This window comes from Rhineura floridana, chromosome 4, assembly GCF_030035675.1.
Source record: "Rhineura floridana isolate rRhiFlo1 chromosome 4, rRhiFlo1.hap2, whole genome shotgun sequence".
Lineage (NCBI taxonomy): Eukaryota > Metazoa > Chordata > Lepidosauria > Squamata > Rhineuridae > Rhineura > Rhineura floridana.
Window position 1 is genome coordinate 124,460,149 of NC_084483.1, and position 26,404 is coordinate 124,486,552.

The following is a 26,404-nucleotide window of genomic DNA, read 5'->3' on the forward strand; positions in this document are numbered from 1 at the left end:
CATTTATGAAACACATCACTGTTCTCTGGTACAGTGAGCCAATGCAGTAGATTGTGTTATTTTTCTTGTATAGGTTGTGACCTCTAGATTTATCTAATGAAATGTGTGTGTGTTTATCTTCTGCAATGTTTGAATATTTCCTTCATAACATCAGAAGCAGAGAGTCAAATGTTAATGGAAACTGCTGCTTAAGATAATTATGTTATATAATTTTCTCAAAACAACACCAGAAGGAACAGTGTTAATTTGCACATTTGAGCAAACCGAACAAAGCTGATGGTAAAACTATGCCTTCCTCTGTAGTCTGAAGGTATTGAACCCATATGCACTAAAGAGAGTGGACAGAAATAAGGCCAATCAGTGCCTTGACTAGAGCTGAAGTAACCCTACTTTTTATTCGGAACAGATACATAAAGCAATGTTCAGAATACGATGAAGCTGTGATGTCCATGTTTCAAAGGAGCAACAACACAAGTATGAAAAACGGGCTAATTTTAATCTTTTTCTACAGTGCTTAGCTAATTGTAAGTTCTTAAATAAATAATAGCAAACACCAGCTTGTAGTCTTATAGAGTTTAATTCTCAGTTTTAGCTGAGAACTTTGTTGACTTACAGAGCAATCATATATTTATCTACTCAGAAGTAATTTTCATTGAACTCAATGGGGTTCACACCCAGGTAAGCATGTATACCATTGCAGCGTTAATAATCATGAACAATAACAACAATAAAATTATAACAGTTTGTTATTTTATTTTTCTGCAAGAGTCCTTTGGTGGCTCACAAAGCATTTCTTATAGAGTCACTTATATAAAGAACGATACTTCGAGAACATTTCATTAACTCAAACCTCTGTGTTTTCCCTACAGTTTATGCAACAGTAAATTACACTGAAATAATGGGTGGGGAGCAATGTCAATGATCTCTTCAAGTTTTCAACTTGAACTTGTAGCTGTCGTAAGCAAAAAAAATTGTGAGAATGAGAAGTCTCTATCATTAAAAAACCAATTCTGAAGGGACTACAGTTTCCCTTTTACTGCATCAGAATGTTGACAATGGTGCATTTTGACATATTTTCATATGAGATAAATCCATAATTTATTTTTTAAATTCTACAACAGTAGCTATGCACTACCAAAAAGTAGACAAATTGGTCTAAGCTACTTTGATAGGCAACATTCTATAATGTCATCTGAATGTTTTGTTGTTTTTAATGAAAAGCAGCCATTGAAGACTGCAGTCAGGAACAGAATAGTTCCAGGGTCTGCTTAACTATCTCTCCTTCAGTTGCTTGTCCACAGAAAATCTCCACAGCTGTCAAGTTTTCTGTCTACAGAGAAAAAAAGTGAGTTCTTCATATCTTTCTTTCTGAAAATGAAAAAGCAGCATAGGAGGTGGTAGCTATTTTTAGCAAATGAAGTGCAGGAGGAAAAAGGGGAAAGAATCATGGAACTCAATGTCACATCCCATTAGCCCCTGTGCAGATGATAAGCATATATATGCATGGGCTAAGATATACTGAAGGCTAAATCTACTACTTAACAAGTTCAGAACAAAATGTAAGAGGAATGTGAAAATCCCAGGGATTGCTGGAAAATCTTAGGAATGTATCAATAAATCTAATAGTAGTCTATTGTCTGAGGTTAGTAGCCAACTAAACAGAGCAAAAAGCTATGTAAAATAGTTATGACAATAAGCATTTAAATTAAAAGTGCAATACATTGTCTCTTTGGTGTCAAGAAAGTTATTTCCCAATGAGTTTCAAACCACTCTAATAGTGGTGTCACACACAGACAGTGTGTGGGGAAGAAAATCTAAATGCTTTCTCCTCCACTGCAGCAGCTAAAAATATAACTAGAATTTGACTAGAATTACAATTTGTTGAACTGTGCATGTGCCTTCCTGGAAACTGATGCCTATAGCGGGCACTCTTTTTTTGATCAATTGTAGGAATGATCCTGCCTTGAAATCTAACTGTGGCCATTACTAACATGAAGCAACCCAAGAACCAGAAAACATTATATTTGTCCTGGATGCAACACTTTTAAGGAATAGGATACAAATCAATTGCCAGAAATGGTGCATCCATGATTTAATAATTTATTTGTACGACAAAACTAAGAATATGACATGGTACTGCCAGCATATGTGATGTTTGAGAGCAAGAAAGAAAAGTATCCCAAAAAACTGTTTAGCAATGTTCTCTGTTCAATTTGTGTATGGATCAACATTTTATTTTTGCTTTTTCCTAATCCATCAGAAGAGCAGTTTCAGAAATGTCAACCATTTTTGATGCATCTAACCCACGTTTCTCTCCCTAGTCAAGCAGAAAGGATACACAGCCTAACAAATGCTTTGGGTGATCAGCCTTCCACTCAACACAGTGGTAATTAACAGAGATAACTTCACCAGCCAGGAAAGTTATTTGAAATTCCTGTTACATACTTTTCCTATTAGCTCTTGAAGATAGGCCAATGAAGTTAACAACTTATTTGACTCTAAAGAAGAGGTGTGGAGGTCATTTGGTTGGTTTCCCCCCCCCGTATAGTTTATAGCTATCAACATTTAACACTTGATGATGATGAAATACTAATGTGAAAAAAATGTATGCATATGCTTATAAAAGAAATGCCCTTCAGAACCAAGATTCAGTACTGCAAATGCAACACAAGGCTAGAGGAGTTTTTTCCAAAAACCCACAGGCACTCCATCAAGAGAAACAAATGCTTAAACAAATAATTATTCCATGAATCTATATAAAATGACAGAAAGATATGTTATTTAAGCTAGTAATTTATTTCCATTATTTAAGTTAAGTAATATGTGAAAAAAATATGGTATGACTTACCCACACATGGGAGGGAGTAGCCAAGAACAGGGTCATGGACAAACTGGCGATTGTTCAGCATAGTCACACAATATAAATGAAAACAGTCCAGGCAAATGACATGGCGATGGACGCACTGGAATACCAATACAGGACTCCTAAAAGGAAAGGAGGAAAAAGGATGGAGCAGTTTTCATTTATTATACAAGTATGGTTATTCCTGTGTTTCTTGCTAGCTGTTCTATGCTTTGTATGGAACAAATAAATTACACAGTATCTGCTTAAAGAATAGAGATGTTGGAGAATGCCAACAAAAATGGAAACAGGAGCGGAAATTGCCAATGTTTGATGATTTGTCCAGTGTTCGGAACAGAAATAAATCCAATGAATACAATCAGTATTCACTGTTCTTGGGTTTCAGTCTGCAGACAGTATGTAATTATTAATTATGTAACAGTATGTAATTAATTTGCATGGAAATGAAAGGGGCAGAATAATATAATGATGAAGTATTTATGTATCTTACATAAGTTACATAATTTCACCATAGTGAGCAGTGAGATGAAAAACAGTTTTTGACAGAAGACGAACTGCAGCGGAAGGGAAATAGTGCTACATTTGACAAATACAGGATGTAAGGGGAAATTATGCCTTCTTACATCCCTACTAGAGAGAGCTTACATTCTAAAAGCTTGATTCTAAGACCTGCTGCATCAGCATGTTAACCTTTATGATGAGGTCCACCAATGGCTATAAAGGAATATAATCACAATGAAACACAATGACAGCAATCTTTAGACAGGAATTAAATTAAGCCAGACTACACGGAGATGAAGAGAAGAAATAGTTGAATAAATTTATAGTAAGAACTGGATAGGGGAAAAGAGAATACCTAAACATAATTCTATCTAATTCAACAACTCCTTACATGTTTCTGATTGGGGGAGGGGGATAAAACCACATAAAGCCATTGCTGATATTATCCCATAATACTAAAAACAATTCTGCAACATAGCCCAGCTGAGCAAAATAATACAGAATTAAGACCATTCAAAGTCTTTTTAAGGGATTCATTAAAATTATAAGCAATGCATGTACATCATGGTGAAGCATGCCGCTGAGATGCTACTTCTCTCCTCCACTCCAACACACACACATACATTCATTATCCTTGGGATGAATTATTTATTTATTATTTATTTATTATTTGGTTTATACCCTGCCCTTCCTCCCAGCAGGAGCCCAGGGAGGCAATGAATGCCTGAAAAAGACGTTGTTCTTGTTGATTTCAGTGCTATAGTATCCTCGAGTTATATCAGCTGGATCAGGAGTAGAGTACTACTAAATACCCCATTATTGGCTGAACTAAATAATGCACTGAAGTTATGCATTTACAGGAGCATAGCAATACTGCTACATAAGTGGAAGCCTATGTTGACATAATCCCATTGGTACAACACTGTCAGCTCACAGAGGAAAACATGTGGTGCTGGGGGCAAGGCGGGAGCCAGGAAGAGCAGAAGTTAGTCACAATACTAGGCTTGCTCAGAGGTCAGTCTCTCTCCTGCCCTTGGTGAAAAAGCATTTAGGACAAAGGCAGCAGCCAAGGGAAGTATTGGAAGGGCAAATATAGGACAGGCAGATTAATAATGCCTGTGATCTCTGAACCCCTTGAAGAACTCTTATATAAACACCCACCAGGAATCTCAACTCCACTGCTACCGGAGGCCAAGGTATCTTTCATAGGTAAGCCACAAGGAGCCTCAAGAAGGAGGAAAAGCCCATGCATCAAAGGAAGACTTAAGCATCCTCCATCTTTTCTCACACCAAGCACCCAAAGATGTGAAGGAACTCAAACATCCATAGTCACACATTGTCCTCTCCTCCATCCCTGCAGCATGGTGAATTGGCTTAAGAACCTTCCCTTACTGAACAGCTTGCAGCAGTTTCCACCGCTGACAGGACACAGGATAAGAATACTGTTTGCCAAAAACCCCATTATGCTAGTGTGCTCACACCATGCACTGGGAAAGGCAATCAGAAACACAGTTACTTTCATTGATAGACATCAAGCACTGCATGCCAGTGATTGCCTTGCTGGTCAAACATTCTTGAACCATTCTTCATTTCAGAATTAAAACCAAGGCCCGCGACAGCAAAACAAACAGCAGCTGGAGACAGAGTTGCAAAGCCAAAGACTTCTGAGGAAGCTTAGCAGTCATGGAATAAGAGGAGAGGTCCTCTTGTGGATAAGGAATTGGTTAAGAAGCAGAAAGCAGAGAGTAGGAATAAACGGACAGTTCTCCCAATGGAGGGCTGTAGAAAGTGGAGTCCCTCAAGGATCGGTATTGGGACCTGTACTTTTCAACTTGTTCATTAATGATCTAGAATTAGGAGTGAGCAGTGAAGTGGCCAAGTTTGCTGACGACACTAAATTGTTCAGGGTTGTTAAAACAAAAAGGGATTGCAAAGAGCTCCAAAAAGACCTCTCCAAACTGAGTGAATGGGCAGAAAAATGGCAAATGCAATTCAATATAAGCAAGTGTAAAATTATGCATATTGGAGCAAAAAATCTGAATTTCACATATACGCTCATGGGGTCTGAACTGGTGGTGACTGACCAGGAGAGAGACCTCGGGGTTGTAGTGGACAACACGATGAAAATGTCGACCCAGTGTGCGGCAGCTGTGAAAAAGGCAAATTCCATGCTAGGGATAATTAGGAAAGTTATTGAAAATAAAACAGCCGATATCATAATGCCATTGTATAAATCTATGGTGCACCCGCATTTGGAATACTGTGTACAGTTCTGGTCGCCTCATCTCAAAAAGGATATTATAGAGTTGGAAAAGGTTCAGAAGAGGGCAACCAGAATGATCAAGGGGATGGAGTGACTCCCTTATGAGGAAAGGTTGCAGCATTTGGGGCTTTTTAGTTTAGAGAAAAGGCGGGTCAGAGGAGACATGATAGAAGTGTATAAAATTATGCATGGCATTGAGAAAGTGGATAGAGAAAAGTTCTTCTCCCTCTCTCATAATACAAGAACTCGTGGACATTCAAAGAAGCTGAATGTTGGAAGATTCAGAACAGACAAAAGGAAGTACTTCTTTACTCAGCACATAGTTAAACTATGGAATTTGCTCCCACAAGATGCAGTAATGGCCACCAGCTTGGACGGCTTTAAAAGAAGATTAGACAAATTCATGGAGGACAGGGCTATCAATGGCTACTAGCCGTGATGGCTGTGCTCTGCCACCCTAGTCAGAGGCAGCATGCTTCTGAAAACCAGTTGCCGGAAGCCTCAGGAGGGGAGAGTGTTCTTGCACTCGGGTCCTGCTTGCGGGCTTCCCCCAGGCACCTGGTTGGCCACTGTGAGAACAGGATGCTGGACTAGATGGGCCACTGGACTGATCCAGCAGGCTCTTCTTATGTTCTTATGTCTTAATTTGAACATCATCTCCTGCAACAGCTGCATCCCCAAACCCAAGCACCAGAAGGATTACTAAATTGTGCATACCCAGTGAGAGATTTGGGAGTCTGAAGGGGCATCAAAAATGGAAAACTCCTTGGCATCAAAAATGAAAAACTCCTTTTGGTGGGGGCATCGTCTCTTGGCTTATTCTCCATGGCCATGCAGTCAAAGACAGGGCCAGTTCCAGCTGCTACCCATTAGGCCTTACTATCCCCATGTGTCTTGCCTCTCCAGTCAGCCATCCAAAATGACATAGATGTGACCCCATGACATGCAGACCACAGCAAAGGCCTACAGCAGTAGCAGTGACAAGTTGAAACCAGCTTTTCATATGGGGCATTCCCATAATTTTGTTGTTCCAAGGCTCCAGAACCTTTAAATGTTATTTTTAAACAGGTGAAGTAGAAAGCTATGACTGCCCCCCCCAAATAAAATCCTGTCTTTTATGCAGGTTTCAAAGACACAGGGTGCCTTGACTGGCATCTTTAATACAAAGCTAATATGTGTGTTTCATCATTGTGATTGGCAAGTGGCAACAGAATTGCCAGAGATCCAAGAGGAAGCTACACAATGACATGACTGATGCGCTGTCATATAATGTAAAGTAGCAATCATTTTCATGGGGGATGACCTCCTCAATTTTTCTTCCCATTTTCGAGAAGAAACATATTGGTCAATAAATTAAGCATTCAAGTATAAATGACTTGGAAGTCACTGTATAAACCAAGATCCAAATTACACTTAACTTACAAAATCCCTTAATTTCAGTGGGTGTCCTTTTCTCTTCTGTGAAGGGAAATATTCCATGCATAATCTTCTTTCAAAATATCCGTTAAAAGCCTCATACGCTGTAAACATCAAGGTAGTGTGTTGGTAGCATTAATAATATAATCTCAGTGTTTTAAGGGATTTTCGCAGAATAAAGCAGCTTACAAACTGTGTTAAATAAAACCTCCCCACTACTAATCCTTATTAGTTGACCACTTGCTGTTCTGATTTATAAAAAAGAGACAGGCAATAGACGGAATACTCAGCAGATCTCAGAAACTGACGTTATGCTTGCTCCCAAAGAACTGAGGCTGCAATCCTGTATTCACTCACTGAGAGTAAATACCATTAAACTCAGTGGGGCCAACATCCAAGCAGATGCATATAGGATTGCACGGCAAAAGGTAATGTCATACTTCTGATTTTTTTTGTTTCTGTTACAGGGGCCTCATTATAATTCTTCCAACAGTTCATTTTTCTAAAAATGCTTTCAGCCAGCCATGCCCTCAAACACACTTAAGCTGCAATCCTAACCATGTTTACTCAGAGAAGTAAGTCTTATTGAATTCAAAGGGGCTTACTGTAGTCTAGGGTTGCCAGTTCAGAAGCATCCCAAACCCTAAGATTTCAGGGCAGGCCCCAGTGATCATGGGCAGGGCCCAGTGATGTCACTCCCCCAGGCACTTTCCAACCCCTCCCCCCATTCATCACCCATGCACTTTCCCAACTCCCCCACTTATTCCCCCAGGCACTTTCCCAACCCCCCCTCATTCCCTCAGCACTTCCCCCCCATTTCCCCAGGCACTTTCACAACCCCAATCCCCTCTGTCTATTGAACATAAGTGGAGCAGAGATACATATGTAGCCTTGTCACAGTACAGGGCCTTATTCATCCCATCTGTGGTTGTCTTCCACAACAACAGAATCTTTGCAAAAAAGAAAAAGCCAATCAATGAGGGGTGGGCTGCAAGCAGAGCCTGCCACCACAATCTCCCCCTCCACATCTGAACTCAACATCATATTTGGATGCATGAACAAGGCTTTTGAGAAAAATAGTTCACGTTTGTTTAATATATTTAGCAGATGGATGGATGGAAGACAAGCAGCCTTTGAGATAATTTCTCAAGTTTTTGAACATGGAAATGTTTATAAAATTTGTTTATAAAATGTATACCAAATTTGTTACAAAAATCATGATCACAGTGAAAAGCTTCTCTTCTATTTGATGGATCACTAACAAGGCTGACTAAAGAAAAAGAAAATATGAAGTTATTTTTATAGTGTGTTTTCAACTCCACATTGTGAAGATGTCTTCACATTTTGAATTTTTCTCTTCAAACTTAGTCAATACATTAGTGTTTAATTGGAGCTAGAGTACAGCCCTAGAACCTGATTGTTCATTCCCTGGGACAAATAACAGGAAAGAAGACAGCATCTCTAAGCATGTGCAAAGTATATTTTACTGAGAAAATAAGAATCAATCACAAATATCTTGGATTAGGAGGAAGGGCTTTGAGGGGTGGTACTTTTGGGAATATGAAGGCCTGAAACCTCTTCCTATGAAACACATGCACACAAGTACACCATTTCTGTTTTAGTTTTTTTTTAAGTGAATTATTCTAAAAAAGCAAAATGGTATCATTTTCAAAGGATTCTGATATAGAACCTGAGACTCCTGACTGTTCATTATCCCTGCTACTAAAACTGCTGTTGTATCTTTGCAAAGGAAAGGGAGAGGTCAAATTTAATCCATCCCCCTTTATATTACCAGTATGGACTTGATGGGAAGCACGTAAAAAAGAAGCAATGGTGGAAGGTATTATTAATTCCCTACATTCTTTCTTGCTCACCTCCGACCCCCACTTGAGAAACAGCAATCCACAGATAATACTAGTCAGATATGCTGCTGCTACAGACTCTTGACTAAATGAAAAAAGATGTAAAGACTGGTCTTGTTTAGATAAGAGCCCCACTGGGAAATAAATTATTTGAGTATATCTCAAAATCTAGTGACAGGTGTTATTAATGTATTGAGAGTCAGTCCAGTGGCTAGGAACGCAAAAAGTTTTTAGCATAAGGAATTACTTGCAGACATAATAAGAGGCCTGAAAAGATACATTTTTCACTGCCTGCTTATGAAAACCTTGGGCTAGCTTGCCCTCCCATTAGTCTAACACCTTCAGTTCCAGTGATGAGTGGGAGCGTGAGGGACAGAGACCAAGAACTCTAAGGTTAAACAGAATGCCACATTAAAAATAAGCAAGTTGACATCACTGTTCTGAAACACTTCAGATGTAGCTAAAGCCTGCAGATATTTGTAAAGAAAGGGGGGAAATGTGCTTGAATCTGTGAAAATCCCTGAGGTTATTTGTAGGTGACTATTGGATTTTTCTCACCCCTCTATCAAATACCTTAACCAAATAATAATAAAAAAAGAGGGATGTGTCTGTATGGTTGACTCTCAAGGATTACACTCAGCGAGGCAGAAATAGTCATATAGAGTTTGTTGCTGTGGAATAAATAAATGCGCTGCTGCTCATCCTTCGCCCAAGAGGGCCATATTTATTATAAAATGCCCAAGAGTTTCCCATTAACGTATTTGTTATTGGTTTTAGCAATCTTCTTCTAGCTTCAAAAGCTTTCCATATAAGCACCACAAAATTGTTTTCAATTTTGGATGGATCTCTATACTCTTCCAAAACAATTTTATCTGTTAACAGCCACAAGAGGTTACTAAGCATTTTTCAAGCTGAGACAAACCACTGGAAATAAATCTGCAAATGAGCAAATATGTCTAAATTCTAGAAAAGGAAGCGAGCTATGTTCACACACATAACCCCAAAATCACATTTATCATCACCAAATTGGATATATGATAAAAGTTCAACAGAGGATTCATTCTAACATACTTGCGAAAGAGAAGTAGGATTGGTGTAATAAAATGGAAAGTTAATATTTTATTTCTACTAAAGTAATTTATATCATCCCAGTAATTGTTTATATAGCCCAACTTTATGCTTTATCATTATTCAATGACACCGGAAGGTCAGCTGTCACTTAAACTCTCAGTGCCTCATCATAGACCAGGCCAGGCCCTACTAGTGCAAATGTACTGTCATTGAAAAGCAGGGGTAGCTAATCTGTAGCCCTGCAGATGTTGCTGGACTACAACTCCCATCATCCCTGACCATTGATCACCCTTACTGGGGGTGATGGGAGCTAGAATCCAACAAATGTAGGGCTATAGGTTTCCTATCTCAGCACCAAAGGAATCACTTCTTAGTTTTCTAAAGAAATTTCCTGGGATATTTCCTGTAACCATGAGTAATTAACCTATGATTTTCGCACAAAAAAATAACATGAAAAAAGTGAAAGCAAAGTAAGAATTAATACAATCGGTTTTACTGAATGAGAGTACAGATGTAGAAGCTCCCTATAATAACTCTCCCTGGAACAAAATGGAACTACAAAACCTATATAAACCATGTATGCAATTCACTCACTATTGACCTCATTAACAAAACTTTTCAAAAGGAATCCTAATCTTTATTTTCAGTATAGTAAAGCATTGTATATCTAGGCACAATCTAGAGATATATTTCGGTTATACGCAATACTGCACTGGCACAATAGGACCCATTTCCTCTACTCCCCCATGCACCCCCAAAATCTACTCCAGAGGATCCCCCCATTTGGGATCCCCTATGGAGCTGATTTTGAGGACGCACAGGGGAGTGGAGAGGACAGGAGAGGAAGAGGGAGTTCTATTGCAGATTTGGAAATCTCATGCCAGTGGACTCAGGGCATTTTTTAACATACAAAGTGGGGGGAAATCCTCACCAGTGAACTCAAAATCCCCCCCATCAGTGTCCTTTTAATCCAGCTTGTCACAGGTTTATATTTGAGGAGAACAAAATGCAGATTTAGATGCTGCATTGTTTTCCTCTAGAGTGACTGTGTGATTAAGGATTTGCCATCAATTTTAAAACAAAGCCTCCTGTTGCTAGGTAAACCATATCACTTAATTTGATCTGTTATTTTAAGGAGGCTTTCAAGCTCTTGTGTGTGCAGACTGGGGCAGGGATCTGTCCTCATTTGCCTATACCATGATCAATTGCCCATTGACCAGCCCATTACTGAGCAAACTGCTATTCTGATTAACAAAGGAAACCTAGGTGAGAACTACTGTTCAGAACTCCTGAGTCAGGAGTTTTTCATAAGAGGGCCTATTACAGGGGAGCAAGAAGGGCCATTTGGCCCTGGCCTCACATTCATGGAGGGCCTCAAATTTAATTTCTGTAACTTTAATTTAATTTCTTCATTTTTTAATACACCAGGAGCCTCAAAAAATGGAAGTGGCCCAGGCCTCTCTCAACCTCTGGGAGGGCCTGCCCATAAGGCTGCCCTTTTGCGACTGTTTGCCTTTCCCATCCTGCCTTTTGAGGTAGGAGGAACAGTAAATGTAGGATCAAGGTCATGTGGAGGGAATAAAGTGATGTCCTGGAGAACTGTTGTTCTTCTGGACTCTCTCCAGTTTGAGCTTTAAAAGTCTGCAAAAATTAGAAAAATATTTGATGAATATTTGGTATTCAGTATTCAGATTGATGGCAGTGTCAGCAAACAAATGGAAGATAACAAATTTATTAGTTGTAGAATTGCAATGCCAATTGGAAATCTGAGAACTCTTTTCCTACTAATGCATTTGCAAGAGCAGAATGGAACAAAAGGTTTGCTTGAAGGAGTGAATGAAGCTCTGAAAATACGTGATTCTAATGAGAAGAAACTGACTGGAATTACTACAGATGGAGAATCAGCAAACATAGGGAAGAACTCTGGTCTCTGGAAACTTCTTAGTGACCAGTACACAAGAGAAATTTTGACTTTTTGGTGCTGTGCACACCGGTCAGATCTTGCTGCAGAGTCCATCATTGTTACTGTTCCAGAATTGAAGATTTGGAAAGCTAATCTATTAGCTTTAAACACCTACTTCCGCACATTAAAGAATAAAAGCTGCTACATTCTGTCTTTCCTGAAGCAAATCAGTTTCCATGACATCATGGTGTAAGGTTTACACAGCATCAGGTCCACCTCATTGACATAGTGTTGTACAATATGCCTGGTTGCCAGAAAGTGGAAAAATCTTGAGGAGACTGGAGATAGAATAGAAAAAGCAGAAGCCCATGGTTTTCTGAAAACATAGGATGATAAGCAAATTTGGATAGCAGAACCTATGGAAGATATCTTAGATGTACACCAGGTTCTACAGAAAAAATTGTAACGTGATGACCTTATCTTTCCCAACATATTTACTTGCAGAGATTCAGCTACAGATAATGAAGGAAGGACCTTTCCCTGGGAAATGTGAATCAAAATCCAAATTTAACATTGGTAGTCATGTTAACAGCAGAAGACTTACAACTAACAAGTTTGTTGCAACCAACAATCAAAATACATGTGCAATTCATTTGGAAAAAGTGCAAACAGCAGAACCTTTTTTAGCAGAATGCCTTCATACTTGTCAGCTCTTTACTGAGACAGCAGTGTTGGTGGGGGTGCAGGCAGGGCTGGAGATTCCTTGGTAATTGCCAGGCCGTAAGTCCTCAGCCGGCAGCTTGACTATAAATCTGCCAGGCTAGCAAGGAGGAAGCAAGATAAGGGCAGAGGCCGTTCAAAGCTTACGTGCCAAGCCAGAAATTCAGAAGAGATATCAGTGAAGGTCCAGGTCTAGTTTGCCGAGAGATCAGTCCAAGTCAAGGTTCAGGGGATAGGAAGACACACAGTGGTCACGCCTGATGTTGTAGTCAGCAACAAGCTGAAGCCAAGGTTTGACTTTTAAGGAGCAGGTTTGTCAGCAGGTGTGAGCCATCAGCGTTTTGGCCTTAAGTGGACAGGCCTGCCCCTCTTCTGCCTGACCTTCTGTTGTCTACGTTCTGCAGGTGAGGGGGGAGTATCCTGTTTACTGCCTGCGTCTGGCTGAAGGGCTTCAGCTGTGTCTGGGGTGCTCTGCAACTGAGGGGGAGAAGGAGCTGGGTTTTCAGGAGTTTCCTCCATTTCTCCTTCTGGGTCTGCTGCTGTTACTCCCGAGTCATCCTTGTCTGATGAGTCCTCTGACGGGGCCATGACAATACTGAACAGGATACCATGCTGTCTGTTATCAACACAGTCACTCACACAGTTTGCGAAGACAGGATTGGTATAGTGTGCCAGAGTCTTCCCAGGGGAAAATGGTGCATTTGCAGATGAAGCATGTGAATAGTGGCCAGTTATTTCTGAAGAGCCTCATCTTCCACATGCTAGTGATTTAGGGTGTTCAGTGTCTGTGTGTCTTCACCAGCTGTTGCCCATAACCTCTGGCATGGTGCAAAAACTTCTGGCAGCAATCGCAACTCTCTCACCACACTCAGTCCAAACTGAAAGAATTGTGTCCCTGCATAAACTTAAAGTGGATGACACACAAACAGGTATGACAACACAAACAGTGAATGCACAGCTAAACATCGCTCTCAATGGGACCGGTACAGCCTATTAGGACCCCCAGCCTGTTCTCCTTTTTTTTCCAACTAGAGACAGGAGATAACATCAACCTGATCCAGAGATTTATGTTGAGTGGGATTTTGTAAAAAAATTCTTTCGGAGGACTGGACATTTTTAGTTAAATTTTAAATGTCACATTTCTTTAAATTGCAATCATTTACTATTAAAATTCATGTTTCATGACATTTCTTTATTTAAATAAATGTAATTATTTAGAATGAAGATTAAACATTTTAGAAAAAAGATTAAAAACCCTGTGGAATTTCCTCCCCTTAAATATTACACTGGCACCATCTCTGTTATCTTTTTGGCGCCTATTGAAGATCTTCCTCTTTCAACAAAGCGTTTAAGTTGAGACCTATCCCAAGTCTGCATCTGTGTTGGAATTGCTTTTTAATATGTTCTTAAACCTTCTTTTTAAAAATGTTTTAAATCCTAGACAATGTTTTGAAAGCTTTTTTTAAGAAATGTTTTTAAAGATGTTTTGTTTTAATGTGTTTCAAAGTTTGTTTTTATGATGTTTTAAAGTTTTTAGTGCCTTTGTTTGCTGCCCTGGGCTCCTGCTGGGAAGATACAAATCAAATAATAAATAATAAAATAAAATAAAAATGCCCTTTCGCATTATTTTAAAGTGCCCTTTTGAGTTCATTCCCCTCAAGTGAAAATTCCTTTTAAAAAGCCCTGAGTGAACCTGCACAGATGGATATAGTCCTATATCTTTATCAGAAAAGACTATATCTATTTTTCTCAGGCAACACAATGCTACTTGGCTTTTTATATAGCATTTTTGAGTGTTAAAAAGCATCACACATACATAGATTTAGCCATCCTTACAACAACCCTTTATTGTCTCCATAGCGTTGGTTTGGGGAAGGACTACCTAAGGGTCACTTAGTGAGTTTGTGGCAGGGGCACATCTGCTCTTTTTCTCAATGTCTGAATCAGTTTCATACAACACAGGAACCAAATGTTCACGAATTCCTCAAAATGGCATCCGCATTCCACACAAAGGGGATATTTCAGTCATATACCTCATGCTCCCTGTTTTCCCATCACTATCTCACAGTGAAAAAAGTCATTCTCCAAAATAATCCTATTTACTTCATTTGGATTACTTCAGAGTAAGGAAATGAAAGAACACAGCCTAAATCTATAAAATTGCACATCAGACAAACTACGCAAGTGTGAAATATTCTGCTAAAAATAGTATTCATTTTGTGTGCTTGGCTTCTTACCATCTGACACATCATCATAAATGGAAGATGATGGAACAGCTCAGAACAGCTGTAAACTAACCTACATTTGCTTGCAGTGCTCTTTTTAATAGCAGAAAAATGCTTTCTGTTTACATACATCTGTTCAGGGAAAAGGAAACTATTTCCAAGACTCCATTAAAATTATATCTGACCAACCTTTTTCTCTCACATGCCTGAGATGTGTAAAAAAGTTTTGTATAAAGATACAAGGGACACTAGTTGCAAAATATGACAAAAAGGGTGACAATATACAAAGGAAGATTGGGCTCATATAACTTAGTTGCATAAAAGAGAGAATTTCAGCATGACAAATCGTACTTCTTAAAATTCCCCCTTCCATACTACTATTAAATGTTTAAGAACTCTGTCCTTCTTTGCATCGGCCCATCCTAACAGCAGTCTACGTGTGATTTGCCTTCTTGTATAGACTAGCATCCCCCAAGATAATTTGGTAATGTCTATGTTCATTTTGCCAGGGATCACAGAACTGGTTCACACATGCATGCTAATTCCTTGATTACTGCAAGGAATCATGGACATATGAGCCATCACAGCATCACCATTAGAACTTCACATGGCCTTATGTCATAATGCTATTGAATGGAGCTAATTCACACGTTTCAATTAAAAGCAGGGATGGGGAGCCTGTGGCCTTTAGATGTTGTCTGACTCTAACTTCCATCAATCCCAGCCAGCATGCCCAGTGGTCGAGGTTGATGATAGTTGCAGTCAAATAGCATCTGGAGGGTCACAGGTTCCAATCCTTAATTTCAAATCATCAAGTGATACAAAATCAGACAATGCATCCATGCATGTGTGAACCAATCCACAACACCCTGGTGCAAACACAGTAAACAGAAGCATGTCTCATGGCTTTCAGTAGAATTACTTCTACATAATGAGTGCAGGATCAGGGTGGTAGAATATTATTTGATTTCCAATAGTTATGTTGGGAATTACAGTACAGAGGTGGCATGAAATACAGGAGAAAAAAAGGGGCTGGCAAATAAGTAGGAGACCTAAAGGAAAGAGTTTTTAAGGTAGGAACAACAGTTTTTTCCTACTTTTTACATTGCAAGTTTTACTAATGCCCAAAAAGTAAGATCACATTTCAGAATGCCGATAAATCATTACTGGTAGCTATCTATAATGTTGTGCACGCTTACATTATAGCCAAATGACTGTTGTTATAGCAGGTGGAACATGCATGTATATATGAAGGGAGGGTTCCTATATAGCAAGTGTGCATGGCACCCACTCATAGGATTCCCTCATCTAAAGGGCCAGGCCACTCAGTGTCTCTAATGGGAGCTCTTTACTCCCCCCCCATTTGCTTCTAAGGAAGAAAGAACACAAATGTGCTTACAAACACCATTGAGATGGGGAGTAAATCTGCTTACTGCTCTTGATGACACTGCTGTTGGGGCTCAATGGGGCTTGCAGGTCATTCTGTTGGGTGGGGGCTCTGGACCTCTGCTCCAAAGACCTGCCCTGGGTGCATCACTGCATGGCACCACTCTATACTCTGTTTCTTGATCACTCTGAAGAGTGACAGAACTGTGATCTGGCACATATATACACATTTTGAGGAAAGGAAAGTGGAGTACTGTGTTTTAAGTGTGAATTTGCAGGCAACCTCCTCCTCAAAGTTATCATTTAGAGATTTACTTATTGGTGGAAAAACAGTGGTACAGACAGAGGTTGGAAAAGTTACTTTTTAAAACTACAACTTCCATCAGCCCCAGCCAGCATGGCCACTGGATTGGACTGATGGGAGTTGTAGTTCAAAAAAGTAACTTTTCCAAGCACTGGGTACAGAGGTAGCTTTTACCACACTTAGCCAGAATAGGATAATACCATTCTTACTGCTCCACAGACCAGGCACCAAGGCATCTAACAAATAGGTAAAACACTTCTGAACACAGTGTCCTTGAATGGAAACAACTGTTGATATTCTCATATGAAACACAGCACAAGTTGATTTGCATAATAAACCCCGTGCTTCCCAAAACAATATGTGCAAGGACCACCATAAGAGGGCAAACTTGGGATGGTACTAATAACTGCTTGCTAATAATTGTTTTCTGTTCTAGTTATAATCACTGTATTGAGAATGAATTATTACTATGCTGCTTTCTATTCTTGTTAGCCTTTGCCACAAGTACAAAGTAGAGAGTTTTAATGCCTAGCATTATAGCACAATGTCCTTTTACACTACATTGTCCATTCCATCTCGTTTCCTATAGACCACTGATGCTGCATCCAAACCAAGGCAATTGAAAACATGTGCACAGTACCATTCACTATGCATTAGGTGACACAGGAAACCCTACATTTATCTTGTGGAGAGTTTGACCTCATCAGGCCAGTGGCTTTTGTATCAAAGCATACCTTCTGAAGTCAGATTCTGCAGCTTCTCTCCCTTGCCATACGGGATTAAGAGGGTCCCCAAATGTCTTACCCTATTTTCTTATGCATATAGCAGGTATAGCATGGTAGGTCAGAAAATATGTTGAAAAGGAAGGCATTTAAGGGCTGATACTGACAATCAAACCTGACTGAAGCATTTAGGCTTTCCAGATGCTGGTATGCTCAAACCCTAGTAGGCCAAAATGTATGTAATACCACCCTGGCAGTGCCTTCTCTACTGGTGGCAGGGATGTTTAATCTTTTCCCCACTGCTGTGACACTTCCCCTTCAAATTGCTTTACCCCCAGTGATGATTCCAGGAATGTGTTGCTTTGGTAAACATGTCTGGAAGTCAGCAGAGAGAAAAGCTGCACAGCTTGGTGGTTTGTAGCGGGAAACTGGTGGCCAGCGCAAGGGTTAAAAATCTGCACTACAAACTGTTCACACCCATAGCTGTTCAGCCTAGAAGCAGCAGCTGTCAGGGTTGTATTACATATGTTTGTGTACAATGTGTAGCTTAGCCCTTAGATTCCAAGGATTTTCACAGCAGCAAAAGTATGTGGATGAACCCTTACCATTTAACTGAAAGGCAAGCTGAATTATACAATTGTTCATTCCTTGGACAACTTTCGCCAATGCAGATACTGTTATGTTATGTTACAAAAAGGCCCTCAAGGCGGCTCACAAAAAATGAACACAAATACAAAATACACATCAGAAAAGAACAATACAGTTTACAAAATATTAGCATTGTTAAAAAAGCAGCTGCAACATCTTTCAATAACAATACAATAACAATCACCACTTCCCTAATGTTTTGCCGACGTCTACTAGTTTTTACTGGTACTTTGTCTTTCACAGAAAACTTTGCACTCAGTTCAGTTGCTTCCAAAGATCAGATAAGTTGCTGACCATCACCAACAGAACATCCCCTGTGGCCTATGAAAAACTATATAACTACTATTATCATTGTTGCTCCTGTGTTGAGCCTTACAACATAGAATGTTTCTATGAGACTTTCCCTCAAGATTCCTTCACATAATAAAAAGTGTTTGAACTGATACACTTTCACTCTCTTCCATGATTTCTCTTCCTTTTTTTAGCAAAAGGCAACTTGATTCTTTGATTTCACAAAGAAATAAAGCTCCCATCCAAGCAACAGTGGGGGAAAGAAAAGGTAAACATGCCAGGGAATGGGGAACAATCCAGATCTTGTTAAGGACTTTTAGGCTATACAGATCTGCAACAGAAGGGTCAAGGGAGCAAGTTCTTCCATCAACTGAAATCAGTGAGCCTTAAAAGTGCTTTAATACAGCTGGATTATCCCTGAATTATTGATAACTTTTTAGTCCACTGATCTTCTAAAGCAGAGCCAGCTAACTTTTTTCAGCCCAAGGGCTGCATTGATGGTGGGCCATCCCTCTGAGAGCCACATGGTAGTGGTGAGTGGAGCTGAGTATACACACAAATGCACGCACAAGGAGACATTATACATATATGCTGTCCATACATGCAGGCACATAACTAACACACTCTCTCTCACACACACACGCACGCACGCACGCATGTACGCACGCACACACAGAGTCATACACTCATACATAACCACCCCCCTCATACCCACACCCTCCACATACCACTCTCTCCCAAGGCAGGATGAGGGCTTTTCAAAAGTCATCCTCATTCCAGCACTGGTGTGTGTGTGTGTGTGTGTGAACACTACCTTTTATTCATCACAGAATGATCTGTGAAGAATAGGCAGTGTTTCTAGCTCCCATAACTCAGTGAAGTTTTAAGCAACAGTGAGTGGCTGGCCCAGGCCATTCTGTAAGCTTCATGGCAGCATGAGAACATGAACCCAGGTCTCTCTAGTCCAGTGCCTTTGGCCTTCCAGATGTTGTTGGACCTCTCCCATCTTCTCTGGCCTTTGGAGTCCAGCAACATCTGTAATGCCACAGGTTCCCCACCCCTGCCCTTGTCAAACACTTCAGCCAGCAAACCTCACTGGCTCTCAGAGACAGGGGGAAAGATGCAGAGAATATAGCAAGTACTTTTTAAAGGCACAGGTCATCTGCATTTCACTTCCTCTTGATAGTTCTCTTTCTTTTAATTCAGCTGACTGTGCTTACCATGCGTACTTAAAAACAAGCAGCCACAACACAGACAAGCAACAAAAGAAAGATATAGGACACAAAGTACAAAAGAAATAAGCAGTGTTCACTGGGACAAATAAGCAAACTAAAAATTAAGAAGACTGACTGAAAACCATATGACAGGCAAAGTGATATGCTTCCAAAGTCAGGATCAAGTATGAGACTTCAGTCCTGCACACATTATAGTATGGATGACAGACAAATTGGCAACACAGTAGAGCCCTATTCAGAAGTTATGTGTAAGACCAATGTGTGAGTGGGACTGTGCCACGTAGTTCCCTCCCTCCAGCATCATGCATACTTAGTCCCGGTCCCTGGCATCTCCACGTACGACATGAACGTTTGCAGGGAGGGAGACTGGGGGCGGGTCTAGGCCGTCCAGCCAAAATTTTAATTACTTGTAAGTTTGACTAATTTCAATGGATGACAGTTACTTAAGGCTGCAATTCTAAAACAAATTTGCTAGGTAGTAAGCTTTATTGAATACAATGAGACTCACATCTGAGTAACACTGAATAGGATTGCACTACACATCTATTATTGAAATCAATGGGACTTACAAGATCTTAACTGCTGTTGGATTGTGACCAATCCAACTGGATTGTGATTTCTATTTGAGGGTTCTACTTGAGCATAAAAAAACACAGTCCTTTTAAAATGTCAATTGATTGTTAAATGTTAATTCATTCATTTAAAAAAGGAAATAAAAGTAAATTTCTTTGATCTTAAATGGTAAAATATTTGGTTCTTGGCATTTACATTTGCTTTAAAATCTCTGGAGTGTGAGATGCAACAACAGTTCATTAAGCTTAATTATATTTACATTGGTAGGTGATGCTAAATTAAATGTATATTTCTTACCAGTTTGATTTGCAATAAAACATGTTTTATAATTGCTACCTTTGAAACAAAAATAGAAAGCAAATACATTGGTCTTATTATTTCTAAAACTGTTTTCTGAAGCATAGGAACCAATTTCATTTCCTTAAACCAATCAATAGATTTTATTTTTGGTTTTAAACTTAGGTGAGATTACTTTTGGAATAAGACTATCCCTTGTGAATTCCTCTGTTGAAAGGCAAGGAAAGGTATGTTTTATTTCAAACTCTACCCCTTTAAGAATATAAGAATTAAGTTATGGCATTCTTTCTTTTTCTTTTCTTTTACTGAAAGGGGTTGTGAACACCAGAGAAACATTAAGCTTCTATGTCCTTGCCCTTCAATTCCACATTGATTTCTTATACTTCTGCTTTCCATGTGTCCACACATGCATTCGTAACATAGGACATTGCCTTATACCAAGTGAGACCACTGGCCCATCCACTCCAGGACTCACGGCAAGGACTGGTCACGGCTCCCCAGGGTTTCATACAGGAGGCATTCCTAGACCTACATGGAGGTGCCAGAGATTGAACCTGGGACCTACTGAAGGTAAAGACCTTCACATCTAGTGATGTTTGAAGGCCATTGTATTAAAAAAAAAAAGTGGCCAGAGCAAGGTGTCTGTGGGGAAATTTATGAAGCAGGTAAAGGGAACTCTCCAGTAAGTGTGATCAGCTTTATGAAACTTATAAAGAGGTTTTGTTTCAACGCCTGACAGAAATTCTCAATTTATTCATACAGCCTCATCCTGTCATCCGACTTTGGCTAATGTGCTGCTGTGGCAGCTAAATCCCATGATTTCCAAGTGGAACAGAGTTGTCCTCCACTGCTTCACTTGTTATTGAAAAGAAAAAAAGAAAACAACCTCTTACTAATGGAGACTTAAAAACCCAAGACAACACTAGTTAAGGCTCAGTACTGCCACAGTGGAAATAACTGAGGAGCCCACGTAGGAAAGTCAGTTATGGTCCAGGTACCTTTTCTCTCCCCACTCCTGACTGCTCCCATCCCATGTTGCCTAAACAGGGCTGCAGGGACGGAGAATCTAAGGAACTCAAGTGGCCAAGCTGCTAAAATTATGGTGCTGATGCTTGAGAATTTAAATATCTTCTCAGTTCTGTAAAGTGGTGGCTCCTAACATTGATTTGGACTCCAGGAAACTTGAAACACCTTTTTAGCCTCAACTGTAAGTAGCTTTGCACAGCATTTATGAGTTGCATCATGACTAGGGGTAATCAACAGCATGGTAGTGTAATTAGTTATGCTCTTGTCCTGGTGTTGGGATTGTAGCCATCTCCTGTGACTCACAAGGTATCTGGTCTATAGTCCATACATTTTAATTATATAAAAGGACAATGATTTTGTTTCCCCTTCCCATGGCAATCAATAGCATAATTATGATGCCTACTTCTGTTGCCTCTCCCCAAAGAAAACATATAAGAAGGGAACAGATTGCCTTCCCTTTCCAAGCCTAGCTCAGTCTATTAAAACTAGTGAGAAGTCAATGACATTTCCTCTGTCTCTTACTGGCAAGAAACAGTAACCTTCAAGCATCTTATATCACCAAACCAGAAGTAATCATTTGGGCACTGACAGAAACAGCACAAGTCTTATAAATAGTGCCTATATGGGGTTCCAATGTTCCTGAGGAAAGGACCTTGTATCTGCGAGCTGGCCTCACTACTGATGGCTATGTAAGAGGTGAGGTTTATCAGATCAGAAACAAAACTGTTAGTATTCGGACACATCACAGAGTGCATGACACGTCAGCTGCTTACACACCCTGCAATTCTCCCTTACATATTCCTTTTAAAGTCAAACATGAAGTGACAGAAGTGTAGAAATATCTGTCCAACATTTTGGGAACACAACAGCTCACCCCTCACCTAGACTTTTCAGCTGAGTTTACTAGTTTGTTTGTTTTAAAAAGCCATCAACTGAGATGCCCCGATTTCCATAATTTCAACCAGGTTTTAAAATAAATGTTTTGTTTTGTTTTAAAAACAAAATAATAAACTCTACAATTTAAGTCTCACAAATGCTGCATTTTATGCACACTCTCAAATCCCCTTTGTTCCTACCTTCCTTCTATAGGACGTCACAAAAACAAGAAACAAAATAGCAGCATTAACTATTTGGGGGTATTTGTATCTTTCTTTTTTTTTTAAAAAAAGTAATGAGAAAGCTCTTCTCAAATACAAAGTATATTAAAACTGAAGTAATAAATGTGTTTCTCTCTATATGTATATCTCTAGGCTTGGCAGTGAAATGTTTCAGGAAGTGCTTCGACCACAACTGGGCCATAATGTCATATGTGCTGAATGAAACATCAGCTGACTTTTCTTTCCAGCTGCAAAAATCCTCCATCTACTTTGCTTTGTAGATGCAAAGACCATACTATGCTACGCAAACTGTACTGATTACAAAAAGCAGTGGGTAGGGAGGGGTGTAACTGTCATTTCTTTCTCATATTTCCAATCTTCACTTCTCCACATTTCCACAACAGTTTGTGTTTGTGTTTTTATAAAAAAAAAGTCCTAATGAAAATTCTTTAGCATTTTAGTGTAAATTTCCTCCTAATATACACATTTTGTATGCAATTTTGCCTAAAATACACGTATTTGCAAAGCAATTTCCCCTAATATAACACTTTATATGTTATCTTCAGAAATACATGCATTTATTTGCACACTTTACCCTAGCATATGTATTCTAGTACACATTACTTGGCTGGAGAATGGCAGTGCAAAATTCGGAGAAGTGCAAATGTCAACGGATGGCTGTGTTTCAATTCACATATTCTTTTGGAAATGTGAATTTGATAGGTCTGCCTTTAAATGCAAACTGAACTGAATTTCCGTCCCCATCCCTAGCAGTGGGTTCTTCGGGTTGCCTTGCATTAAGAAATGTTTTTACAAAGACAAAACTCAAATATGTTGACAAGACAAGACCTTCACACAAGAGTCATGAGGAAGGTGTCTGAACTGTTTCAGTCCTATCAGAGCCAGATAATGTATGATGATGATGATGATGATGATTTTAAAACAGTGTACTTAAAAGAAAAAATCCGTAAATACATCTAAAAATGCAAACTAATTATATAACGAGAAACACAAAAAACAGAGAGATAAAAACAAAATAAAGTATACATCATGCTAAAACACACACACACCATCAGTTTTGAAGGTAGTTGGTCATCGTTTAAAATATCCAGAGCTTGGAAAAGTTACTTTTTTGAACTACAACTCCCATCAGCCCAATCCAGTGGCCATGATGGCTGGGGGTGATGGGAGTTGTAGTTCAAAAAAGTAACTTTTCCAAGCTCTGAAAATATCAATGCAGAGGGACGGAAGATCAAACTAGGGATGGAGAAGGAATCAGTTGTAAATGGATTTATACACAGAATTATGTGGTTCTGAACTGTTGAAGCTTTGATTGTATCAGTGGATCTCTTGCACTGAGTGCCCACTTATGTCCAAGCTGCTTGTCCACTGCCATTTTTTTTAAAAAAATAGATGAAAAATAGTATGCAGAAGTGTATATAATATGTATAATACATATAAAAGAGTTGAGCCCCATGTGGTATTATATTTCTGCAGCACCTTTTTATAAGTATTAATATATAAGTATTTTTATAAAGTTGTATGTATTGTTGTATATATCTGTTTAGGTGCTAGTTACTTTAGGAAAGCTATAATTTATATGCATAAATAGTGCCTATAATAAGCAATAATTGTTCACATTTTTAGTAGAACAGGTTTTAAAAAGACACCCTCATTTCTTGACTAGATCCAGGAACAAGATGGGAATTAGAAAACTTCTGCATATAAGCCTGACATCGAGATTTTCAGAAAATTCTTTCCCTAATCAAAACCAGAACTTACAGCACTGTAGCATAGATACTAGCATCTGAGCATTTGTATTCACTTGAAAATGTATATCCCCAAAGGAGGAAGATCAAATATAACATTAGCACAAAAAGTTTGATCTGTGCAAGCAGTTGTCCAAGCTGTAGCACAATGCTTAACTGTTATCAATGCATTCCCTACTTTTGCTGCCCCGCTTACAATCTGCAAAAAAAAAAATTCATCAAAATTTTCAGAGCACAGGGGAATGTTTCAAAATATTCAAAGTATGGGGCTTATCGGTAAAGGTAGGACTCTATAGGGACTTCTTCTTCTAGACATTTCCCCAGTTGTATGAAAAATGGATTTCAATTTAATTTATTACAGCCCATAGGCCAAAAGTAAATAGACATATAAAACAATACAAACATATACTACATTAGAATCATATCTGACAGAGATACATTATTCCAAGAACAGCTTATATAGAATATAAAATATAACTCTTCAAAGTCTTAATTAAGTTTAATCAAAATATAGATATATATAAATTAACTTGAGATTAATATCAAATTTATGTATGTTTTGAGAAGTTATTCATAATATCAGATCTAGTGATTATAGCTGATGCAGAAAATTTTGCTATTGCTAATGTTATTTTCGGAGAGCGATCTCCTAAGAGATATTCTTCCAAAACTACCCAAGGTTTATGTTGTATGTTTTTCAGAAGAGGAAATATAAATTGTTGCCTAAAAACATTGTAGAATGGACAGTAAAGTAGAACATGAATATTATTTTCAACCACTCCTTCTCCACAAGGGCAGTAACGATCTGTATATGGGACCCTCGCATAACGCCCTATGAAAAATGGAAATTTTCCTTACTGTGAATTTCTATTTGTAGATAGGGCTGGAGGGCATTCCTGGTTAGGGATGGCTCCTCCTACTGGTCATGAAAGAAACTTCTTAGTGTTCTCTCCGGGGGGAGGAGTCATCCCGCCCTCCAGACTGAGCTGACAGAGCAAGAACTCCTCAACCCCATCCATGCCAACCATGCAGACGTTTATTAAGCAGACACCTGTACAAAGTAGTAACTAGGAAAAGGTAATAACCAGAGACAAAAATAGACAACTGGAGAAAAACTTCACACAAAATGAGATATATGCAGTACTAGACATTGTGTGAAAATGTAAGACGCTAGCAGAATGCCTCAAGCCCCGAAGCCCTCGCACCAGAAGGCAGTAGCAGAGGAAGGAGAGGTGGATGGAATGTCCTCCAGCCCTATCTACAAATAGAAATTCACAGCAAGGAAAATTTCAATTTTTGCTAGATAGGGCTGGAGGACATTCCTGTTTAGGGATATAACAGAGCAGTATCCTCATCCCCAGGGTGGGCTTCCCTTGTGTGAAACTAGTGATTTAACACTATCTGGAACACCTTGCTACCAAACACGGTGTCGGCTGGGGAATAGAAATCTATTTTATAATGTCTGATGAGGGTGTGTGGAGAGGCCCACATGTGCCACTACAGATGTCCATGATTGGGAAACTGCCCTTGCATGATGCAGAGGCAGCCGCCCCTCTAATAGAATGTGCTGTGATACCCGCTGCAGGGTCCTTACCCAATGCCTCATAGGCTTGAGCTATGGCCGCCCTTAACCAGCGAAAGATGGAAGAGGTAAACACCTTCTTTCCCTTAGAGTTCCCCAAGAAAGACACAAACGATGATTCGGGATGTCAAAACTCCAGTGTGCAGCTCCCCTAATGTCCAACAGGTGCCACCTATGCTCCTGAGTGCAGGAAGGAGATGGGCAGAAAGACGGCAAGTCCACCTCCTGAGACCTATAAAAAACTGATGTGATGGCCACCAAAATACTGTCGTATAAGACGACAGGTGGCCATAGGGTCTAAGAGTGCCTGCTAGTGCCAACAAGATCCAGATCTGCGGATAAATGAGAACCACCCCTTTAAGGAAACACTTAGAGCAAGTGGTTTGAAGACAACAGGGAACCCCCAGACTAGAGAATATACTACTGAGGGAAGCTGCCTGGCACCTGGGGATAGCTGCACTAAACCCTTTGTTTGGGTAATTGTTTTAACCTCCCCCGACTGGCATGGGCATCAGCGTTGGGAGTATGGCATATGCTGGTATCTCCCCTCCAGTAAGGATGATGGGAGTGTGTTTAGGTGAGCCAGGGTAAAGGCTCTACGGAGCTTAGGGATATCCAAGGTGTAAAGGTATGTTTCGGGGGCAAAATTG

General features: G+C 39.6%; 1 protein-coding gene across 10 annotated transcripts in view; it reads right to left on the reverse strand.

Annotated features, from left to right (window-relative positions):
• The window catches only part of PRKN (parkin RBR E3 ubiquitin protein ligase), a 1,296,326-nt gene that overhangs the window by 452,878 nt on the left and 817,044 nt on the right, over nucleotides 1-26,404 (reverse strand). For all 10 annotated transcript variants that reach the window (XM_061624330.1, XM_061624331.1, XM_061624327.1 and 7 more), the window contains one exon: nucleotides 2,849-2,985. In XM_061624330.1, coding sequence (XP_061480314.1) covers nucleotides 2,849-2,985 — 137 coding nt within the window. The remainder of the gene's footprint in view (nucleotides 1-2,848; nucleotides 2,986-26,404) is intronic.